This window comes from Podarcis vaucheri (assembly GCF_965113315.1).
Source record: "Podarcis vaucheri genome assembly, chromosome: 3".
Lineage (NCBI taxonomy): Eukaryota > Metazoa > Chordata > Lepidosauria > Squamata > Lacertidae > Podarcis > Podarcis vaucheri.
In genome coordinates, this window is record NC_138761.1 from 128481555 (window position 1) to 128505713 (window position 24159).

A 24159-nucleotide genomic window follows, 5' to 3' on the forward strand; every position below is an offset into this window, starting at 1 on the left:
CACTAGGATGCAGCAATTAAAGTATTTCTGCTCCATATGAAATGTTTTGCCTCAAATTTAAAACTTGAGTGTGTCTCATGAATGACAGTTTGGCTGTTGCTTTTTAAAAACAAATTTCTGACTGGTCAAAACAAAACCATCCTGGAGGCTAAAGCAAGTCTTTACAAGTTTATAGTCTGATTGCCTGATTCACTGACTCTGAGAAAACATTTAAATTGATTTTATACAGCAGCAACATTTTAGCAATACGATTATAACAAATATTTCAAAAAGATGAAAATACATTGTTAACTGTACAGCCTTATATAACCAAGACACTTAACTTATGAAGGGTTTATGGCCATAGAGTTAGATATCCTGCCAGGCTTATCTAGGTTGTACTCCCTCGCCTTGGAAGGAAGAGTTACCAAACTTTTCATTCTTGCTTCTTCCCACCAGGTGAAGCTTCCAGCAAGGATAAGCTAAATGCTCCAAGCTTAGAAGGCATGGCTTAAGAAACCCACCTTTGTGCTTCTATACAAATAATTCAGGAACTCTTACTGCTGTATGGAAAAGGCAATGAATCTGATCTATGATGTGTTTGTAAGTAAACCATTTTTAACTTACCAAATGTGTGGTCTCTTTCTATGCTAAGGGAAGTGGAGAGCTTTGGAAATGACATAAAACAGGATATTTTAAAGGTCTAATAGCCTATAGTTCCACACTTTTACTTTGCTGCATGTTTTGTGATTTTGAATCACTGCTGGGGCTCTCTCACCAAAGAGTACTTGCCCCAAACCTGGATCCAGGCATCTTAGGGAATTCTTTTATTAACCAATTGCTAAAAAATCCAACAAGGGTTATGGGCCCAGGGAGGAATATATTTTGTTGATGTTCCAGGGATGTTAATTTCAGATTTTTAAATGAATTTTTAAAGCCTGATTTTTAATAGCAGACCCCCCACACCAGTTTTCACAAGGCTTCCTGTGCAAAGCTTTTCATCTTTTGTTCTTCTAAATTCAGGGAATATTATCCCCCCTCCTCTTTCCATCGCATTCCAAAGTAGCTAGGCAGAAAAAGGGTGTGTGTGTTTTTCTGTTGGAGATTTTTGAGAACAATCTCTTATTTTGGCATTTTTCCTGCCATCATTTTAATTCTTTTTAGTGTTTTTCTTTCTTTTTGGATAGCCAAAACTCATTTGCTGCTCATAGCTCCAGACTGCTTAGACTTACTGAGAGTAGCTTTATCGAATGGAAGCCAATTTCTTTTCATTGTGTATTATCTGTTTTAATATCTCTTCTTTTTCTCTCTCTCTTAATCTTCTTTGGATTTTCTGCTGTATTAAAAAGCCTCTTATTACAGCTTTCGATGCATGCCATACTACATTCAGGTCCACTCCTTTATTTAGATTTAATTCAAAATAGTCTGTTAATGTCTTTTGCACATTCCCCAATATTACTTTATTGTCCAACAGTCCATCGTTCAGTCTCCATCTGAATGAGGTCTCTTCCTTTCCTTTCAACTCCATTGTTATCACATTATGATCTGAGAGAGTTCTCGGAAGAATTTCTGATTTTATTACTCTTGATGACAAATCTCTGGAAATCCAAATATAATCTATCTGTCCTGTGCCTTGATTTGGGTCTGAGAAGAATCTGAATTGTTTCTCTAGTGGGTGTTTTAGTCTCCATATATTAACATGGATAGTCTTTCAAACACCTAGCTGGTTCACTCTAACAATTGTTACACAGCTACTCAGATGATAGAAAAAGCCTTTTGATTTAGAAGAAAATATTCTCATTGAGCTTGGACGAGGGAACTAGACAAGAAAGACAGTTACAGACATGTGACACAGTTGAGAAGCTGGAACAAATCAAGAGGCTGAACCAACTACTCTTATGAGGCAAAGTTACCACATAGGATTGGAAGAGAAGGTGAATAATGGGGTGCAGACATGCCAGAGGTGTATAAAAATTATGCATGGTGTGAAGGAATAGGAATTTAAGCCATTCTCTGTTTGGTTTTTGGTTGTAAAACCTGGGTTATAAAATGCTTGCCTCTATCTTGTCTTGTTCTATTACTGGCTCAGTAGTTTGGTGGAATCTATCCCTGACAGTTTGCCAAGTTGCTTCTACATACTTGTGCCAAGATTTGTCTGTTTGCAGGACAATTAACAGTGTGGGGATGGAGGGCAAGCATGGTTCTGATGCTCCTTTCCTCCCTTCAAGGCTGCTGTCAGAAAGTCATTTAAAGAGACAGAAATGTGTCTTTTTCATAATGTGTAGATTAGCTCTAATCTAAAAGTTGTGTATTAGAACATCAAAGAAAGTATTACTTGCATTTACTGGAAATAGGCAAGACAAGAGTGCATAACTTCTCCTTAAGTCCAAAATATACAATGATGTATTACTGACAACTAGGATGAATATAATTTACCTTTACTCCCTGGAAGCCCAATCCACCCAGAACTTCCTTTTTCACCTGATGATCCAGGAAATCCTGGATCTCCAGATAAACCTTGTTCGCCAACCTGCCCTGGGAATCCTGTAGAACAAGTAGAGAGCTATCACTAAGCAACCCTTGAATTGTTACAATATAATTCTAATGGTGGTGAAAGTGATACTGGATTTCTTACAAGAGTGAATTACAGTGGTACCTCTGGTTACAGACGCTTCAGGTTACAGACTTCGCTAACCCAGAAATAGTACCTCAGGTTAAAAACTTTGCTTCAGGATGAGAACAGAAATCGTGCTGCGGCAGCGGGAGGCCCCATCAGCTAAAGTGGTACCTCAGGTTAAGAACAGTTCCAGGTTAAGACCGGTCCTCCAGAACGAATTAAGTTCTTAACCCGAGGCACCACTGCATTCTAAAACTCCTAATGATCTGATGTGAAAAAATCTGATTTGGTCTGTATATGACTAAAAATATCTTATACAGATCATTTTAAGATGTCATAAAGAGGACACTTCATCAGTCAAATCTCCCTATGGTTAATTTAAATCCTGCAATTTCTTATATAATATTACATTAATCCAATACTGCTTTCTTACGTTGCAGTCCCACCAAATATGTCTATAATGTATAAGATATTGTTTGTATCTCCAGCAATATACTGTGTATTAGAAAGCTGAAACATCTTGGAAGTCTATGTAGAAAATATCACCACAAATAAATATACTGGTAGTTGTCATTTCCCCCCTGCTGGAATGAGATCCCTTGAGTAATTAAAACCTGCAAGTGGTAAAGATATTGGTACAAACATCTTTTTCCTTTTAATGAATGCTCTTTATTCTGGGTTGCCTTAGCTCATACAGAACTTTTTTTTTTTAAATGGCAAACAGCTGATTGTAAATTATACAAAGTCTATGAAAAAGGAAGCAGTAACCATAGGTAAGGGAGATTTCTTCCACATATGGTGGAATTGTACAAACATTCTATAGACTTGTGTTTACAGAACCTGGGGGTTCCCTAGTTGGTGCCTCCCACCGTGGGGTCTGGTAGCGGAGCCACTGGATCCAAAGTTGGTCCATTTTCTGAAAAGGTTTCCAATGTGGGCCCCTCTGCTGCCCCTGGTTAGAGCTGGTACAGTAAAACCCCACAACCATTATCTTCCGCCCTAACTAGCAGGAACTGAAGGCCTGTGGCTGCAGCAATGGCTTGATTGCTCCAGTCATCACAAGGTCCGAGTTAGGATTGCTCTGCTTATAGTGAAAGCCAGTGCTTTTTGTTCTGGGGGGACGCAGGAGTACACATACCCCTAAACATTCTGTGACTCTAAGTTTGGCCTCATTGAGAGGCAGTATTTCAATATGAGTAGGAAAAGGAGAGTACTCCTCAACATTTTTTTAGAAAGAAAACAAAAGCACTGGTGAAAGCAGAACAGGGGTTAAAAAATGCCCTCATAGCCAAATTGACTTTGTTTCAATGGACTAGTTTAAACTTAAGAATATGCATCAAGTATCAGCATCTGTTTTAAAGTATATAATGAAAAAGCATTCAGTATCCAGTATTGCTTTTACTTTGCTGTATTTTTAATCAACACTTTGTTATTCATTTTTAGTGTATTTTTTTTAAAAGTGTTTTATATAAGCACATTATATACAAAACAGGAAATCCCACCTCTTTGCCCTTGCAGTCCAGGGGAGCCTGGGGAGCCCCTCATGCCCTGAAGGCCAGGAAAACCTGGAACCCCAGCATCACCTTTTCCTCCTTTGGCTCCTTCTACCCCTGCAAAAAACAAAGAGAAATATTTATTGTTCCTCTCCCCCTGATCTGCCTGTATCGCTAAACCATATCCTTTTAAAACAGATTTTTAAATAAATTCACGTTCTTGGATGTCATATTCACCCCCAAATATTTAACCTTCTTTACCAATGTTAATTCTGTCTCCTTCTGAAACCTCTCTCTATCGGTGTCAAATTTTTCTCCAAAACCTTAGTTTTCATTTTGTTCAACTTAAAACCTGCCACTTGACCAAAATCCTGGATTACTTCTAATGCCCTCTTGGTGCTAGATATCGGCTCCTGTAATGTCATCACTAGATCATCTGCAAAGGCTTTAAGCTTATATTGTTTAACTCCGACCTGAATACCTTGAATCATTTGGTCCCTTCTAATCATATTCAGCAAAACCTCCAGGACCGAAATGAAAAGCAATGGGGAAATTGGGCAACCTTGTCATGTCCCTTTCTCAATTTTAAACTCTTCTGTAACCATATTATTTACTATCAGTTTAGCTTTTTGTTCAGAGTATATCGCACCTATACCATTTTCAAAGTTCTGACCAACCCCCATCCTCTGCGAAAAATACGGTACAAGTCTTCAGATATATTTTTTTACATTTTTTATGCTTAAACTTTACCATAATGCTGTGTTTATATGTTATTAGCACTGGACTTCGGGCAGATATCAGCGGTTAGCCCCCCACCGCCCATGTGCTGAGCCAAGGAGGCGTAAAATAATGACAATAAGTAGAATAAAACCTCTATTTACCTACTGAGAGGATCCATGAAAAGCAACTGTACCAAAAGGAATTATTGTGAAAAATAAGGGTGCCATATTAGCAGTGTCCGCCCCTGTATGTATGTCACTATTTTGCTATTTCAGAGGTTCAAAGCATCAACCAAGAGTGAGACCTAAAGTCACTGGGTAGACTTAGGCCATTAACATCAGTATTTTGTATTTCAGTAGGGCATGCACCCCACAGCACCAGCACTACCAGTGAAAAAGCCAACCTTTGTCTTACTACAAGTTGATAATCGTCAGGCTGTGAGAAGAGAAGACTAACTGGGTTCCTTTTGTTGAGCTTGATAGTCTTTCATATAACCTGGTCCATAGATGTTTAGAGCTTTGTAGGTAAGCAACAAGACCATAAATGGTGTGATATGTGGCTGGAAAGGAGCACATCTTAGCCACCACCTGGGCCAAGGTATTTTGTACCAGCTGCATCCCTCTGGACCAACCACACCCCAGATTTCTCATAGAACGTGTTACATGATGTTACCAGTGCATGAGTCTCAGTGACCAAGCAATCCTTGTCCAAGACAGGTTGAAGTTCTCACAACAGTCAAAGCCGGTAACAGGTGCTGTTTGCCACAAACTATTTTGCATTATGAATGAATGCATGTGTATACACACATGCAAAATACCTTTGGCTCCAGTTATGCCAGCATCTCCTTTCGAACCTGCTCTTCCTGGCAAGTTTATAGTATCTCCCCAATCACCTGTATGAGGCAAAAAATTGAGATAATACACACTCACATAGATTTATATACACCAAGATCATCTGTTGAACATCTTTTAATGTGAAAATTCTAAACTCTATAATGCAACTCTCGATTTACGTGCTTTCAATATGTGCACAACCGCACAATCACCCACCCACCCATCACGCTGAACCCAGAAGTGACCCAAAAAGTCACAAAAACATCACAAAAGGGTCGGAACAGGTGTTTGCAGGCCTTTTCAATGGGGTTTCAAATATACGCAATTTCACTGATGTGCACGGTGCCTCAAAACATTACCCCCGCTTAAATGGTGGGGAGGGTGTTGCCTGTATTATTTTCTCTACAATATATACTTCCATTTTGACTTCATCTAAAGAATGAAAAGATATGAGAAGTCAAGATCAGTAACTCTCAAGAATGAGAGAAATATTTCCTTGTACTGGACTGGGTCACGAGCAGGAGCCTTTCATTTTATACACAAATCTGTCTGTCTGTATGTCTGTCTCTCTCTCTCTCTCTCTCTCTCTCTCTCTGTTTTACATACACATAGCTTAGATGTACAGAATATAAATGGACTCACCAATTTCCCCAGGCTGGCCACTTTCGCCAAAAATACCATCAATCCCTGGAATTCCCTTTTCCCCCTGTCACATAGTTAAAAAGAGCATCAAGCTTTCAAGCATAATAAATATTAGCCAACATTTTCATTCTCTCTGGACTTCCTCCTCAACTATCCAAATTTGTTTTTCTGTCATAAATCTTGAAACTGTACTCTTGTTGAACACAATGTGCACCTGAAACCAACTTTATTTAAACTAAAAAATAACTCAGGGGTGGGGGACTATATCTACTTGGTGGGCTGGATACTAACCTCCCCCAACTCCAGTGGGCCATTTTGACTGGGTGTGGGGTTGCCCACCTGTCAATCATGACACCACAATGACACTGGGTGATATGCTTTCCTTTGCCAGGGCAGTCTGAAATCAAAGCACAGGGGGTGCTGATTGGCAGTATCTGCAAACCCTCCTTTCAGCAGGGAACCATGGAAAGAATTTAATTTCATGCCAAGGCAATTATTTTGTCAAGGAAAGCCTTGTGGTTTGCCAGATGGAACTATCTCTACTCATGCCCCTGAGTTCTCTTGACCCCAATCTGAGCCAATTTCAGAGAGGAGGGAAACCTCACTGCGCAAAAAGAGCTCCTCAAGCAGGATGCCTGCTGACAGGACTCATTACCTGAATCCTGCTGAGTGTCATATATGTCAAGTGTCAGGCAGGTGAGCATGGCTTTTGGAAAAAGTCCTCATGGACATAATTAGGCCTGCAGGCTGGAGCCCCCATTCCACCCAAAATAAAGGAATCAAATACATAATTCACATGCACTGCATAATCTAGTCTGCTTTTGGTGAATTTACACAATTTGTTTTTTGAGGTTCTGGCATTTTGCTTTTCAAACTACAGTGGTGCCTCGCAAGACGAAAAGAATCCGTTCTGTGATTCTCTTCGTCTAGCGGTTTTTTTCGTCTTGCGAAGCAAGCCCATTGAAGGATTAGCGGATTAGCGCTATTAGCGGCTTTTAGAGGCTTTTAGCGGTTTATCTGCTGATCGGATCAGCTGATAAGCGGCTTAGCGGCTTAGAAAAAGGGGGGGAGGAAAAAACACCCGCAGGAACTCGCAAGACATTGTCGTCTTGCGAAGCAAGCCCATAGGAGATTCGTTTTGCGAAGCACCTCCAAAACGGAAAATTCTTTCGTCTAGCGAGTTTTCCGTCTTGTGAGGCATTCGTCTTGCGGAGCACCACTGTACTAAAGGAAACATACCAGAGATAACAAAACTTGGTAGTTTGAGTCAAACAACAAAATCTGCTCACCCTCCTTCCCGTTGCTCCAGGGAAACCAGAAATACCACGACCTCCTGAGACACCTATATATCCTGATATGCCTTTTATTCCTTTAATTCCATAGTCACCTTTCTGACCTTTTTCATAACCTGGAAAGCCAGGTGAACCTGGCCTTCCTGTCTGCCCAGGGTAGCCTAGTGCTCCTTTTGTGCCTGTAGGAAACACAGTTCAAAATGTTAAGTTAGACTGAACCGGGCAAGTAGCTGAACTTGAGTAAAGCAAATGTTGGTTTCAGCTGCCTGAAGTATTCATTATGGGGAATGAAGCCCTCAGCTGCATTCTGCTAATTAACTACCATTAAAAATTGCACTGGGATGCGGGTGGTGCTGTGGGTTAAACCACAGAGCCTAGGGCTTGCCGATCAGAAGGTCGGTGGTTTGAATCCCTATGATGGGGTGAGCTCCCATTGCTTGGTCCCTGCTCCTGCCAACCTAGCAGTTTGGAAGCACAAAGTGCAAGTAGATTAATAGGTACCGCTCCGGCGGGAAGGTAAATGGCATTTCTGTGCGCTGCTCTGGTTCGCCAGAAGCGGCTTAGTCACGCTGGCCACATGACCCAGAAGCTGTACGCCGGCTCCCTCGGCCAATAAAGTGAGATGAGCACCGCAACCCCAGAGTCGTCCCTTTACCTTTACCTTTAAAAATTGCACTGTTGGGGTCTATATATTTCTATATCATTTTGTGGTCATTTTCTATTATTTATAATCTGAATAAGTGCTTTAGAATGTGTGCGTTATGTAATACAGAATGAAATGTTTGTAAATAAAGATTAAATTCTCATTTGCTTCTTGTGACAAATGTTCAAATGCTGTAACATCAGTTTGTAATATATTATACTTCTTTTCTGGATATGGCATTGCTCCTTACCTTTGAAACCAAAGCTCCCTTGGGCACCACTTTCTCCTTCATTTCCCTTTTCGCCTTTCACATCAAGCATCATACTTGGAATGATTTTAGGGGGTGATCCTGGTGGGCCACGGTCACCACGGTCACCTATTAAGAATACATTATTCATCCAGACTGCCATGTCAATATAGAAAACTGTTTGCAGGGGTGGCCAAACTTTTTCAAAGAGGGCCAGATTTGATGAAGTGAACATGCGTGAGGGCCGACCAAAGTTGTTGATTTTATATATATATGTATTTTTGGGATTTGACCCCAATGAATAAAATGCCACAGGGGGCCGAATTAGGCCCCCCAAACAGACTTTGGACATGCCTGGTTTACAGCATTGATCCATCCTTACAATTTAAAGGCAACGCATTTAAGAGGATCGGAAAGGTAAGAATGCTTTGTCTCCTTAAGTGTATCCTTTTATGAAGTGATTGTGATCAGCCCTTCTAATGTGCTATAGTGGCGAGATGGTTGTACTGGAATCAAGGAGACCTCGGTTCAAATTCCTACTCAACCATGAAACTCTCGGGGGAATCTTGGTCTCTTTCAGCCTTACCTGAAAGCCTAACCTCACAGAGTTGTTGTGTGGATAAAATGTGAGCAGGAAATAATACTAATACTTCATTATTTACATCTTCCTACCAATGTACTAAAGGTGTCTTACAACAGGATATACAGAATAAAATACAGTAACAAAAACAAAAACCATACATTAAAATACAGTGAGCAGAAGAACACTGCCTTGAACTCCTTGCAGGGGGGTGAATTTTTTTTTAAAAAAACCCCTAAATAAATGATTTAAATAAATGTTCTCAAAAAAGTATATGAGAATGTAGCAATGAGGAGTGCAGCCCAGCAGCTACTCCCTTTCCAATCATAGTCCTGAGATTTTGTTATGAGAGAGCAGCCAGGGGTCTTTCTGCTGACTAATGAAGGTGAAAGCAAGTCCCTCTGGAAACTAAGGCAGTAATAAACCTTTCCTGCTTGATGAACACCAAGCTTTACTTACCAGCAAAAGCCAGCAATAGACTGAAAACACAGTAAGCTGCAAGATTAAAGCTGCCAAGAGAATTTTTTTTAATAAAGAGGACAATTATATTTCACAACCTATTTTTTTCAAGCTGCTTTGCAGTTCTGTATGAACACGTCTCGCGCACACTGAGAGACAAGCAATACTTCACAATGTGAAGGACAATACCTTTCAATCCCGAGTCACCAGGTAAACCGCGAAGCCCTGGCAAGCCAGCGAAGCCAGGCTCTCCTTTGATTCCGTTCTGCCCTGGCCAGCCTCTGACGCCTGCCGCACCTTTGAAACCTCCAATTCCAGAGGAACCTTTAGCACCTGTTCATGTTCACAGAAATGGGGATTAATTTCTTTTTCCTACTTTGTTCTCGGGTTCTAAATTTAAACTTTTTTATTTTAAAATACAAATACAGCAGTAAGCCATAAGGTAAGGCACCTGCCCTGCCTGCCGAGGGCCCCATGTGGTGTCACAGGAAGGACAGAGAACAGAGCGGGAGGCTGTGCGCTGAGTCAGATACCAACGGCCTCACTCAGTATAAGGGATTCCCAATTTTTATATTATGGGCATTAAAACCCAAGCAAAAGAAGAACCAAACCGGTATCAACACAATTTATTTATTTATTTATTTATGCATGCATTCTATTTGCATACTGCCCTTCATCTGTACATCTCGGGGCAGTTCACAACATAAAAAACATATATTAATCATGATTAAATCATATTATGTAAGATTAATGCATAATCAATACATGATAAAGATAAACTAAGAGCAAAAACAAACAAATAATGCCCCCTCCTGCAACACATTTTAAAGTGTATTGGATCTTTATCATCCAAAGGGATGGCAGAAGAGGAACGTTCTCTCCTGGCACCTAAAGTTGTACATCAAATCGAAATCGAGCCAAGTGGGTGTTAGAATTCCTGCTCCATGATTCCTGCTGCCACTGTATTCTGCTCTGGTCAGACCTGGAGTACTGTGGTCAGACCTGGAGTACTGTGTCCAGTTCTGGGCACCACAGTTCAAGAAGGACACTGACAAACTGGAACGTGTCCAGAGGAGGGCAACCAAAATGGTCAAAGGCCTGGAAACGATGCCTTATGAGGAACGGCTAAGGGAGCTAGGCATGTTTAGCCTGGAGAAGAGGAGGTTAAGGGGTGATATGATAGCCATGTTCAAATATATAAAAGGATGTCACATAGAGGAGGGAGAAAGGTTGTTTTCTGCTGCTCCAGAGAAGCGGACACGGAGCAATGGATCCAAACTACAAGAAGATTCCACCTAAACATTAGGAAGAACTTCCTGACAGTAAGAGCTGTTCGACAGTGGAATTTGCTGCCAAGGAGTGTGGTGGAGTCTCCTTCCTTGGAGGTCTTTAAGCAGAGGCTTGACAACCATATGTCAGGAGTGCTCTGATGGTGTTTCCTGCTTGGCAGGGGGTTGGACTCGATGGCCCTTGTGGTCTATTCCTACTCTATGATTCTATGACAGTATATGTTTTGACTCCGCAAAGTGGGAAGTGACAGAGACAGGATGTTTGTGTTACTGTGTTCTGTGAAGTGGGACTATTGTCCTTTGTTCTTTCTCTTTGTTGCCTGATGCTAGAGAGAGGGAGCCATGTTGCAGTGCTCCATGTGTTTATATGTAAATAAAGTAGATTAGCCAAAATGCTGAGTTGCTGAGGTCAATTATGCAAGCTGCGATGACTCGCTGATCCCTAAGTGTGCCGATGTCTGTTGGCATCGGTCGCTGTGATGTTTGGGCAGAAGAAAGCTTTTGAAGCTACCGAACAAAAGACCAGGCGAAAGAGAACATGCCAGTCGGGCATGTGTCTCTGCCAGGGTCCTACTCGAGTGTAGGACGAGCTCCTGACAGCGGGGTGTCTTTTCACTTTAGCCCAATTGCTCAAAATCAAAGAAGACCCACAGCAAACACTCATTGTTGACCGAGGCTTTCTCAGTAATGGAGTCAGGATATAACCCAGCATCCTGCCCCTCTTTTATTGGTGAAGTCTTTCAACTCCATCAAAGACCAAAGAAGGCATTAAAAGGTGTCTTGAAAGAGAACTATTTGAAAATGGTTTACAGATGGTATTTAACCCCGAGCAGATTAGCTAAGATGTACAAATCAGAATCTGAAGTAATGAAGGAGAAGGAACATTCTTCCATATGCGGTGGACATGCAAAAGAGTATTGGGGAAAGATATATAACAAGAGGGGGGAAATGTTTAAAACCTTTCCCCAAAAAACCAGAGGCATTCCTTCTGGGAATGGCACAGACAGAAGTACCATATTGGCCCGAAAATCAACCTCACATTTCCCCCCCAAATTCCAATCATGAAACGTTAAAGTGCGGCTTATATTTGTGACTTTACAAAAATGGTCTTTTATGGTAACATGGAGCTCTTGAGACCAACCAGCACCAACTGTGCTGCCTGGCTGGTCCCTGAGCCACCAGAACTGCCGCCAAAATTGTCGCAACTGGAGGGGAGCCGGGGTGTCCAGTGCAACAGCCAGGGAAGCGGCTCAGAGCCCCCAGGTCCCCCCCCAATGGCCTTGACTGGGACTGGGAGCACAAGAATCCTGGGGAGCAACTTTCCATGTCCGCTACCAGAAACGGAAGCCCCTGCTATCTCTCCCTCCTATTTGTGTGAAAGGCAAACATCTCTGTAGTGCACTATTGGACTTTAGGTCCAATATTTTAGGAAACACATTTTTATAGAGAGCATATGATTACATGCATGTTAGCATGTCATGTGTGATTGGGAATGTGTCAATGCTAACAGCTACCCATGGCATCCCATCTGAAGAAGGGCCTCTGAAGAAGAGCTTAAGGGCCAGGGAAGTGGGAGGGAGGAATGAGATCAAGCTAACTTCCAGGTTGCCACTAATGGCCACGGAGCACGAGTCTTGATCTCCAGAGAAAGGCTTGATCACTGAGAGATATAGGGGGAAGCACAAGGGGGCTGTGCACCCCCAGAAGAAGCCCAAAGGGGAATTTGGTTTTTTTTAATGATAATTTTTATTGAGTTTTCCATATTTAGTCACATTTTATCATATAAGTCTATAACTTTAGGTATTGCTCAGAGCATCGACTTCCTTCCCTCCCTCTTTCTGACTTCCAAACATCTTTTAATAAATTCTTAGCATTTCTATAACCACTTTTTACTTTCTACCTTCTTTTAACATTTCACCTCATTATATGTAAAACAGTTTCTTATTTTTACATTACAAAACATTTCAACTCAAACTTACAAACGTTTTCAAATGTTTACAATTTTCTTTCATGTAAAATATAAATTTGCTCCAGTCCTTTTTAAACAGTTCGTTGCGCCGATTCCGGATCTTCCCCGACAGCTTTGCCAACTCTACGTACTCCACCATCTTTGTCTGCCATTCTTCCAGCATAGGAAGTTCCTGCTGCTTCCATTTCTGGGCCAGAAGTATACTTGCAGCCGTTGTGGCATACATAAACAAATTTACATCTTCTTTTTTATTTCCTCTCCAATTAAACCTAACAAAAATGCCTCTGGTTTTTTGTTGAAATTATATTTAAAAACCTTCTTTAATTCATTGTATATTATATCCCAGAAGGCTTTGACCTTAGTACAAGACCACCACATATGAAGGAAATTCTAAAGGGGAATTTTGGGTGCTTGTATTGGCAGTGCAAAATTATGAGCTCTCCTGTCCTTCCTGAAGCTCCAAAAGGAAGAGGGGAGGGGTGGGATCGAGCTGAAAGCACGACTATTTACAGCAAACTCTCGATGAGAAGCCTCCAGCCTTTGATATGGCAACTTTTTCAATTAATGCAAAGCAAGAGAACTTTAAAATTGATTGAATAAGATAATTAGGACGATTTGGCATAGTAACGGGGTGAAAGAAAGGAAGTCCGCCCTGGTCATGGCTTGCTCTACTCTGCTCAGGGACAGTTTAAAAGCATGAGAAAAGATTAATCTTTAAATATATGGAAACACTTTCCTGCTAAAAAAACCAGGCAAACTCTATAAGCAGTGAACTAAAGAAAATTGGATTTTGAAACACCCCCCCCATTCCAATAGGAAGGGGGGGACATATATGGTTACTTTCGTTCCTAGAACTCGTCTTTCTGGTGGAGAAAGCAATTAAAACAAGAGATTTCTTTATTTTATTTTTATTTGGGAGAAATACAGTGGTACCTCGGTTTAAGAACACCTCTGTTTAATAACGATTCGGTTTACGAACTCCACAAAACCGGAAGTAGTGTCCCAGTTTACGAACTTTACCTCGGTCTAAGAATGGACTCCAAATGGTGGAAAGGCACCAGCGGTGGGATGCCTCATTAGGGAAAGCGCACCTCGGTTTAAGAACGGATTTCTGGAACGGATTAAGTCTGTAAACCAAGATAGTTGGCGGTGTTGGGATTTTGCCTGTGTGCAGTTTCCCACAGAAGCTATTAAGGAGTTGGTCAAAGGCCAAGAAGACTGAGCAGAGGGAGTTATTCTGCCTAGAAATATGGGACCTTGGCTACAACTCTGCTACTGGTCGAGGTCATCCATATAGGCATGATGACTCATGACTTTCCTGTTTGTAGGTTGGTTGGTTGGTCAGTGGTTGTTTGAGAGTCAGTTGGAGTTTGTTCAGAGAGAGTTAAGATCCGTGTCTGTATCCTGTATATAGTAACTTGTGAGTCTGCTGTCAATAATAAACCAAAGTAACCAAGTTACTAGTAGCAGCATCTTGTTCTTGCTTCATTCTGCCAGCTTGCAACCGACTGCTTCTGGACAGTCTGCGTATGCTCAGCAATATTCAACAGGCGGATTCGACTTCTTTTGGTGGGTGAAATAATTGAAACAAATCAAACCTGCGTGCCTGGACCGACACTTTCTATTTTATTGGGTTTTTTCCTTTTTTGAAGACACTTTTTTACTATCATCACTAATTTTGTAACTGAAGGGGTTTTTTTTAGACTGTTGAGTAACAATTTGGATTAGACTTTAGAAGAAGTCAAAGAGGACTGGGCTTTCTTTGTTCCTATCTTCTCCCCCCATTTTCTAAGGGAGGGGGGAAGAAAAATAGACGGAAGAATTCTATCTTTCCTAACTTCTTTGTTCTTTCTTTTTTTCATTTTTGCCTAAAACTATGCCTCCGGGTTGCCTTGCAATGTTGGATTGGCTTTATGAAAAAAGCTGAAGAATACCATGATTTTGTATTTACTTTCTCTCTCTTTCCCCCCTTTTTGTCAGTTCTCCCAGAGTTTTTTATGGATTACAAAACCACAATGGTACAAGGAGTTGTAGAGAAGCAGAGAGATTTGTTTTGAAAAGATGCCCTTGCTTTGAGAACTCACCTCATCAGCAGGCAAGAACAAGTAGCCCAATCAAGTTAAAATAGAAAGGAAAGGGAAAATATAGAGGAGTTGGAGGGGGAAGATAGGAAGGGGTGGGGAAGAGAGAGAAGAAAGGACATCTAGTGGCAAAAAGAGGCAACTGTGGGAGGGGGGAATTATTTTTATCATTTTCTTTTTCCCTTCTCTTTCTCATCTTTTAAGAGAGAGAAGAAGTAATATTTAAGACTGGGAAATATAGAAGATTGGAGATAAATTTTAAGTGGGATTGGTGAATAAATGTTACAGTCTTTGAAGTATGGCATCAAAAATCACAGTTGGTGGCTGGAACTATAACTACCACACAGGCAAGAAGGGGGTCCACCCTAGAGATGGAACCTAAGGTAGATATAGCAGATACATTAATGGATCTGAAAAAAAAGACTTAAGAGAGAATACAGATAAATTGGAGAAAATGACTGGGAAAACAGAACAGAACACCAAAACTTTGGAGGGTTTAACAGTACAGATTAAAGAATTTACAACTAAAACATCAGATTTGGAAAAACCCTGCCTGGTGATTTTTAATTCATGAATGGTAAAAAAAGGCTTACAATTGATCATAAGAAATCCCGATGAGATTGCTTTCAAAAATGGAATAATTATAAATTTTTGACTGAAGCATTGAAAAATAATAAGATTCCATATAGATGGGAGTTCCCTGAGGGTGTCTCATTTACATATAAAGGGAAAAAGCAAAAATGCAAAAGTGTACAAGATATGGAGAAGTTTTGGAGAAAATATAAACAACTTGGAGGAAAAAAGCCTGAAGCAGTAGGTGCAGAAGGGGAAACAGATCCGGCAGAAAAAGAAGAAGATAAACAATAGCACACTTACCGGTAATTAGGCCTTTTTATTTATAAAATATATAAATAAAAGAGAAAAAAGAATTTGAAATTTTTAACTTGGAATGTTAGCGGACTAAACAATAAATTGAAAGGGAGTAAAACAGAACATGTATTACAAAAAGAGAATTTGGACATAATATGCTTGCAAGAAACACATGTAGCAAGAAGACACAGAAGAGTCTTGATAAATAAATGATTGGGGATGGACTTTATGACATTAGACAAAAAAAAAAAGAGGGGTGGTAATTTATGCTAAAAATAAATATAACCCGAAACAGTTATTTAAAGATGATTATGGAAGGATGACAGCAAAAGAAATAACCTTACAATAGAAACCTGTGATAATTGGGATCTATTCGCCAAATTAATAACAAAATTGGAATTTTTTTAAGAACTGAAAGAAAAGTTGTATGAGTTTATGGATCAAAAGATAATATTAATGGGTGATTTAAATGGGGTAGTCTGCTTAGAAATTGACAGGACAATAAGAAAAATGGATTCAAAAGAAAGCAGACTACCTGTCACTTTCTTTAATATGGTAGAGAACTTAAAATTGACATTTGGCGATTTAGACACCCATTTGAAAGAGAATATACCCATTTTCCTGAACCAAATTAATCTGCAGGAAGAATTGAGTAGATATGGACATCAAATGAACTAAGACTGAAAACAAAAAGAATAGAAATACAACCAAGGACACTTTCAGATCACAATCCAGTGTTACTGGAATTGAAATGAAAACTCCACATTTAGGTGAAGTTTAAATGAAGGACTTTTAGATAACCAACCAACTTTGCAAAAAGCAAAAAAAATCTTGAAATATAATTTTGAATTAAATTTTAATCAAGGGACAGAACTTAATATGGTCTGGGATACATGCAAAGCAGTGATGAGAGGATTTCTGTATTCAATAAAGTGCATATCAAAAAAAGTTTAGAGAAGGTAAAAATAAAGAAATTTTGGAAGAACTGATTAGAAATGAAAAAGAACTGATTAAAAAACCTGGGAAAGATTCAACAAAACAAAATATAAAAATGTTACAGACATAATTCTCAATGTTAGTGAACCAAGAAATTGAATGGAAGATTAAAATGCTAAGGCATAAAAAAGTGAATTTGCAAATAAACCAGGAAAACTACTTGCTTGGCAATTAAAAAAAATGTAATAAACAAATTGAAAGTAGAAGGTAAAATAATAGATAACCTGAAGGATATCAGAAGACAATTTGTAAAATATTACACAAAGCTATACTGAGCCAGTAAAGAAAACAAAGATACAATTGAAGAATACTTAAAGTAGAGTAATTTACCAAAAATCCTGAAGGAGAAAATTAATTATTTGATTGCACCAATAACGATACAGGAGGTGCAACAAGGAATTAATCATTCAAAATTAGGTAAATCACCAGGGTCATATTTATCAGCTAAATATTATAAAAAACTACAAGACTTTCTGATACAGTCGCTGAAGCATGTAATGAATAAATGTTGAACATGGAAAAATCCAGATTTATGGAAAGAGGCATATATAACATTACTTCTGAAACAAGACATGGACCTGCTCTCAGTAAATACTATAGGCCAATTTCTCTGCTCAACGATTATAAATTATTCTCCAATATTATGGTGAACCGTTCGAAACTGATATTAAAAGAGTTAATTCATCAGGATCAAGCTGGCTTTCTTCCTGGCTGAACAGATAAAGGATAATATAAGGAATATAATTGACATAATAGAATATCTGGAAGTCAGGAATGAAAAACAAGCAGCTCTGATGTTTGTGGATGCAGAGAAGGCCTTTGATAATGTGTCTTGAATCTTTATGAAAAAATCTATGGAGATGATGAATTTTGGAGAATCATTTCTAAGAGGAATTGGTGCAATTTAAACAGATCAGCAGGCAATGCTGACAGTGAATAATGTGATATCAGAAAAGTGTAAAATTACAAAAGGGACAAGACAGGGTTGCCCCTATCACCGTTATTGTTTATTTTAGTATTAGAGACCCTGGTGAGGAACATAAGATCTGATGAAGAAATAAAAGGTATAACAGTTGGGTGCAAAGTGTAGAAATTGAGAGCATTTGCAGACGACCTTGTAACAACAGTAGAAGACCTGTTGGCGAGCATACCAAAGATATTAGACAAATTATCTGAGTTCAGACAGGTAACAGGATTCAAGCTAAATAAAAATAAAATGAAAGTATTAGTGAAAAATATGAATGCATAAAAATATGAAAGTATTAGTGAAAAAATAAAAATGAGCTACAACTAGCAACACTAGTTAATTGAAAAAAGGTGAAGTATCTGGGGGTATGGCTAACAGCTAAGAATATAAATATTTTTAAGGAAAACTATGTAACAACGTGGAAAGAGATGAAGAAAAATATGGATGTCTGGGGAAGGATGAATTTATTGCTTTGGGGAAGAATTTCAGTGATGAAAATGAATGTATTGCCAAGAATGTTATTCTTATTTCAAACAATACCCAGGGTATGCAGAGAGGGACACTTCAAACAATGGCAAAAATATATTTTCGAATTTATCTGGCAGGGGAAGAAACCAATATTAAATATTAAATATAAACTATTAACAGATACCAAAGAAAGAGGTGGCTTCTCTCTGCCAGATTTGAAATTATATTATGAGGCATCATGTCTCTGCTGGCTTCGGGAGTGTATAACTTTAAAAAACACAGATATCTTAGACCTCGAGGGTCATGATAATAGATTTGGTTGGCATGCATATCTATGGTATGAGAAGACTAAAGTGCATAAACAGTTTTTGAATCACTTGGTAAGAAAAGCAATTTATGGAGTATGGGAAAAATATAAAAACCTGTTAGAGCAGAAGACACCATGGTGGCTCTCCACAGTGGAAGCGATATCCCTGAAAAAGACTAATGCAAAAAGTAAATGGGCAACCTATAAAGAGTTGCTTATGGAAGTAGAACAATTGAAATTGAAATGTTTTGAGGATATAAGACAGTAACAGGTTAGTTGCAATACCATCAATTAAATGATGTGTTTAAAACAGATAAGAAAAATGGATTTAGTCAAGAAATTTCAAGGTTTGAAAAAGATTTAATGGAAAACAATGTGAAGTTACTTTCTAAAATGTATAAACTGTTGCTAGAGTGGCATACCAAAGATGAAAAAGTTAAATTGGTAATGATACAATGGGCACAAGATATTGGGCACAATATCCAATTTTCATCTTGGGAAAAGTTATGGAGCGAGGATTTAAAATTTACAGCATGCTATGCATTGAAGGAGAACTATATGAAAATGATGTATCGGTGGTATCTAGCACCTTTATCATTAACGGAGATGTACAGAACTGCTTCAGATGTTTGTTGGAAATGCAATATAGAAGGCACGTTCTACCACATGTGGTGGACATGCAAGATAACAAGAGCATTCTGGGAAATGATATACAATGAGTTTAAAAAAATGTTTAAAATAACGTTTGTGAAAAAGAGAGAGTCCTTTTTGCTAAGTATTTTAGGTACAGAGATTCCAAAGGAGCAGAAATGACTATTTATGTACGCAACGACAGCAGCACAGATACTACTGGCCCAGAGATGGAAAGAAGACAAAGTTCTGACCAGAGACGAATGGCTGATGAAGATGATGGACTATGCGGAAATGGTGAAATTGACTGGGAAAATCAGAAACCAGGAAGAGAAGAAATTTAAGAAGGAATGGGAAAAAATTATAATGTATTTAAGAGAACACTGTAAACAACTAAAAACTCTGGCAGGATTTGAGTAATACTTGTAATGTACGAAAAACTATGGATTATTTTTCTTTAAAAAATAGAGAAAATAAGGCAAGCAGCTGGAAAAAAAGATTGATAATGGTAACCATCGAAGAGGGGAGGGGAGTCGAAGGATTCAGGGAATCCTAAATGATGATGTGGATGTTTTGTTTGAATTTAAATTTGTTATGTGAAACTCAATAAAAATATATTTTTTAAAAAAAAGAGAGACCAAGCATAACTTCAGGTAACTGGTCCCAAACAATTCAGGGCTTTAAACATCAAAAGCAGCACTTAACGTTGTACTGCAGATGGAAAAGTCCCCGGGAGCTTTTTGAGTAAAGAGCCTGCACCCAATTAATCTCAAAAAAGAGGTACAGGTGGTTTTCCCACTTTCATGGTCTATTGCATCTATTAACACTTTGCACAAGATGTATTATGTATTACTCCTGGAGCAACTGCTCATGTAATTTTGGGCTCAGAATTGTTTTGTTGTACCTTTCACACCTGGAAGACCGTGCATTCCATCCACCCCAGGGAGGCCAGGCTCACCAGCCTTGCCTTTAGTTCCAATGAAACCAGGTTCACCTCTGTCACCTGCCAGACCTTTCATTCCTACAGGACCAGGTTTCCCTGGGTCTCCTGCATCTCCTCTGGCACCCGGTGAGCCTATAAATATATGTTGAAAAGAAACAGAAGAATATAATGGATATAATGCAGCCACTGGAAAGCAGTCATTGTGCAGCTTGTATTGATATGAAAACACATCAAATAAAGAACAAAACCAGTAAATTATTGATGGAATATTTTCCAAATTCTAGACATGCCCCCCCTTGCCCTCATCCCACCTTGAACAGCTGTGAGTCCTCCACTCACTATGTCCTGAGTGGTTCAGAGGCAAAGCCTATTTCTCTCTGGACAACATGGCAGTCAAGGAAGAAAGCGAAATGGGAAACGGGGGAAGAGAAGGTGTGGCTCCTGATACCTTTGGTCCTGCCTGTTGCCTACTTTGGCCCCTCCCACCACTGGTGTGCAGTCCTAAAAAGTTACTATTAAGTGAATGCTGCTCTTGATATAAAGTTTCCCAAGCGCTATTTTAGACCTCAAAAACTTCAAATATGGTTAAATTTTATAGAGCAAATTTGTGAACTAGGGAAATTCACTGCCTTTTCTTTCCAGTTGATGGTGAAAAAATGACATAGTCCTGTCATTTATGTATTACTTATGTAAGACAGACTCAGATGCAGAATAAATTATGTTAGACCTAAGTATGCTTTTCTGAGTTTTTATACACCTGTGGTTTGTTGTCTGTGGTCAATCAGAAGCTGTGCTTTGGAAGTCAAACGTTTCAGAAGTTGAACAGACTTCCAGAACAGATTCTGTTCGACTTCCAAGGTACGACTGTATATGCTGTACAGTTTATTTTGTGTATGGATGAAAATTACTGTTTGGCAATATACTGTAGCAAAGAACTATCTGTATATCTGAAACACACACACACACACACACACACACACACACACAAGGATACTACTTTTGTTTCTTAGACAATGCAGTCATGCGTTACAGCAGCCACTGGCTTAGAAGAGGCACCTTATTTTTTCACACACTGAAGTGAATGTCCCTTAAGATCTGCAGTTCTTATAAATACACACATATGTATGTATGTATGTGTGTGTGTGTGTGTGTGTGTGTATAATGTGTGTGTGTGTGTGTGTGTAATTTAATTGGTGGCAACACATTAGTAAGCCTAAAGTTTGTAAACCACCAATCCAATAAATATGGCATCCTCAGTAGTAATGCTCATGTGCAGTCTACCACAAGGTTCAGACTGGGCTGAATTACAGTGTAGTCAGCATACAAACATCCCATCTAGCTAGATGGACAACTGACAAGAAACAACATTTTGCAAGGATCTCTGCATTGGTGGCATAACATTTGAATCATGTAAGAAGCTGGTATAATGCAGACGTTAATAGTGTGCACCGCGCACTAAAGTCAACAGCCAATCTTCCATGGCTTAAATCTTAAAAAGGACTATGATTGTACCATGTTGGCAGTATTAACAGGGAAAAGCTACTCCATGTCAATGCTTGAAATAATAAGCTCCTATGAAAGTTTAATGGAATGACATTGCACCCCCAAAGGTCCCACATCAGTAGTTTGAGATCACCTTTCCCCAGGAAAGTGCTAAAGATGCCCAGGCAAAGTACAAGGAAAATCACATTTGGGAAGCACGCGGGACGATCCTCACCTACAAACCCTGGTGAGCCAGCTCTGCCCGTGATCCCTTGCTGGCCTGGCAGTCCAGGGAATCCAAATGGTCCTTGTGGTCCTGGCAAACCAGTCAAGCCAGCAGGGCCAGGAGACCCAGGATGCCCTTTAGCTCCAGGCTGACCTGGAATGCCATCATTTCCTAAAAATAATAACAAGTGTCATTAATTGTTATGCGTTGGATATCGAGTGCATATAGATACAGAGTTGGATCAGGATTTAATTAATTAAACTCAGTCCCCATTTAAATCAGTGAGATTTCAAGGTCATGACTACTGTCAGGGAAGAGTTAGAAGTTTCCAGTTTATCAGAGGGAGAAAGCATTCCCCAAGGGGGGAAGGAGAGCAGTGAATCTAACAGAAGAGAGCAAGAGGAACAACAGGGAGGAACCGGCTGTTCCCAGGAAAGGCAAGGGTTCAGTTCTAGCTCAGATTCGGAGGAAGCGAGATACAGCTCTAGCCAGGAGGGTAGGAAAAAGAGCAGGAAAGCGAGGGAAAGGGCGCCTTCGCCATTTAGAGAGTGGCTGGTTACTCTCAGAAGGTATCTGAAATAAGTGACTCTGAGGAATAATAGTTAAGAACCGTTTATAAGATTGTTTTGTTAATACACAATAAAAAGTTATAAAAGAACAAGAAGTGTTTGTGTGGTGACCTGAAGAGGACAACGACCGGTCCTGACAACTACTTTGTCAACAAATTTAGCTTAGCCCTAACTCACAGTCCAGAAAATAATTATAATAATAAACATTTATTCTGAAGCCTATGAATATGAAAAGCTGCCTTCTGAATAGGTCCTACACGCTCATAAGGAAAAGCAGCTTTCTGGTTTGCAGTCTGTACAGAATGGGACTTATTGAGTTCTGCTTTCTTAACAATCAGTAATTTTCATTTCCTCTACTGGTATTATGTGCAACATCTTAGGTGAAAAATCTGGGAATACTGATGAAGGCAAGGGACCAGGATGCTCATTTTCAGCAAAACTGCTGCTGGCTGCAATGCAGAGAACCTACTTACGGTAAGTATATGTTGCTTGGGAGCAAACACGTTGGTTTCACTATTTCTCCAGCTGCAGCTCTCTGTGCAAAATCACAAACTGATTTTGAAATTCCCTGCAGTTTTCAAAGCAACATGCCAGGGTGCAGAGGGCTGTTTGAAACTAGGCTACAGAACCTTTGCTGCATGCAGAACTCATTGCAGAACTCTGCATCACCACAACGGCTATCACCAAATTTCCTGAGTCTCTCTTCTTTAAAATTCTCCATTGGCAAAAGCAAGAGCATTACCTCTCAGTCCTGGCAAGCCGTGATCCCCTGGGGGGCCTTTCAGTCCTGGGATTCCTGGTGGCCCAGCACCCCCTTGGGGGCCTGGGGGTGCTCCAAGTCTGTCACCTGCAGCTCCTTTCACTCCTGGAGGGCCTGGCCAACCTGGCAATCCTGGACTCCCAGGAAAGCCCTGCTCCCCAGGCAAACCTGGTGCACCTCTGTTTCCTCTGGGCCCAGGAAATCCTAAATAGAAAAAAAAATATGATTCCAGGAAAAATAATTTATTTGCCAGAATAAACTTGTTAAAGTTGATTAATGGAAAAGAATATAACCAGGATGATGCAAATCCCTCCTTAGCCAAATAAGCATCTTTATGTCCCACTGACTTCAGTGGAAAGCTGAACAAGTGCTGATTAAAAGCATTCACACCCTGTTGTCTTAAAACTACAATAATAATGTAATTTAGAAGATACAGAATTCTGGTCCTTGGGCAGAATTGTGTTACTAAGGTATTTAGCAGCAGTGGACTTTGTTCTTTCTGTTTTGATTTGTCCCTCAAGTGACCCATGGGAGTACATATGTGCTCCAACATCTCCAGACTGTGGGCAGTACTTATTCAAGGTTTTCCTTCAAAAAGGAAGGAAAGAAAGATAGATAGATAGAGAGAGAGAGAGAGAGAGAGAGAGAGAGAGAGAGGATGAATGAGACATCTTTGTGGGATAAGCTGCATGATGCCTTTTGCAATGTCAGAAACTCCATGTCATTACTCATGTCAACACTCATGTCATTAATCGATTGGTGGAGATACAAACACATTTGAGAGGCACAGCTCAGTTAGTACTTGTTTAATGAGGTACTAATTTACAGATGAAAAACCTAGAAATGGTTAAAGCATTTGTTTGGTTGACAGCCCCAATTATCATCTTTGTGGAGAATCCTTGTGTGAACAGGGACTGCTTTTTGCCAGGGTCTTGGCCTCAGATCCATGCAATATTTTCACATGTTGACATTACATCTAAAATCATCCTCAGTTGTACAAGCAATTACATTGTTCTATACTGTACATTTTGCAATTCCATTTGTGTGCATGACCAACTTGATTTTTATTGGAGAAGCAAATTACAAATGCGATATAT

The 24159-nt window shown here is 39.7% G+C and overlaps 1 protein-coding gene across 1 annotated transcript in view; it reads right to left on the reverse strand.

Moving 5' to 3' along the window:
• Nucleotides 1-24159, reverse strand: part of COL4A2 (collagen type IV alpha 2 chain) — a 154390-nt gene that overhangs the window by 18506 nt on the left and 111725 nt on the right. Inside the window, exons 28-37 of the mRNA XM_082215730.1 lie at nt 23045-23266; nt 21743-21904; nt 19987-20157; nt 9695-9838; nt 8470-8595; nt 7574-7755; nt 6285-6348; nt 5627-5701; nt 4099-4206; nt 2416-2523 (exon numbers count right to left, since the gene is read on the reverse strand). Of these exons, the coding sequence (XP_082071856.1) occupies nt 2416-2523; nt 4099-4206; nt 5627-5701; nt 6285-6348; nt 7574-7755; nt 8470-8595; nt 9695-9838; nt 19987-20157; nt 21743-21904; nt 23045-23266 (1362 nt within the window). The remainder of the gene's footprint in view (nt 1-2415; nt 2524-4098; nt 4207-5626; nt 5702-6284; nt 6349-7573; nt 7756-8469; nt 8596-9694; nt 9839-19986; nt 20158-21742; nt 21905-23044; nt 23267-24159) is intronic.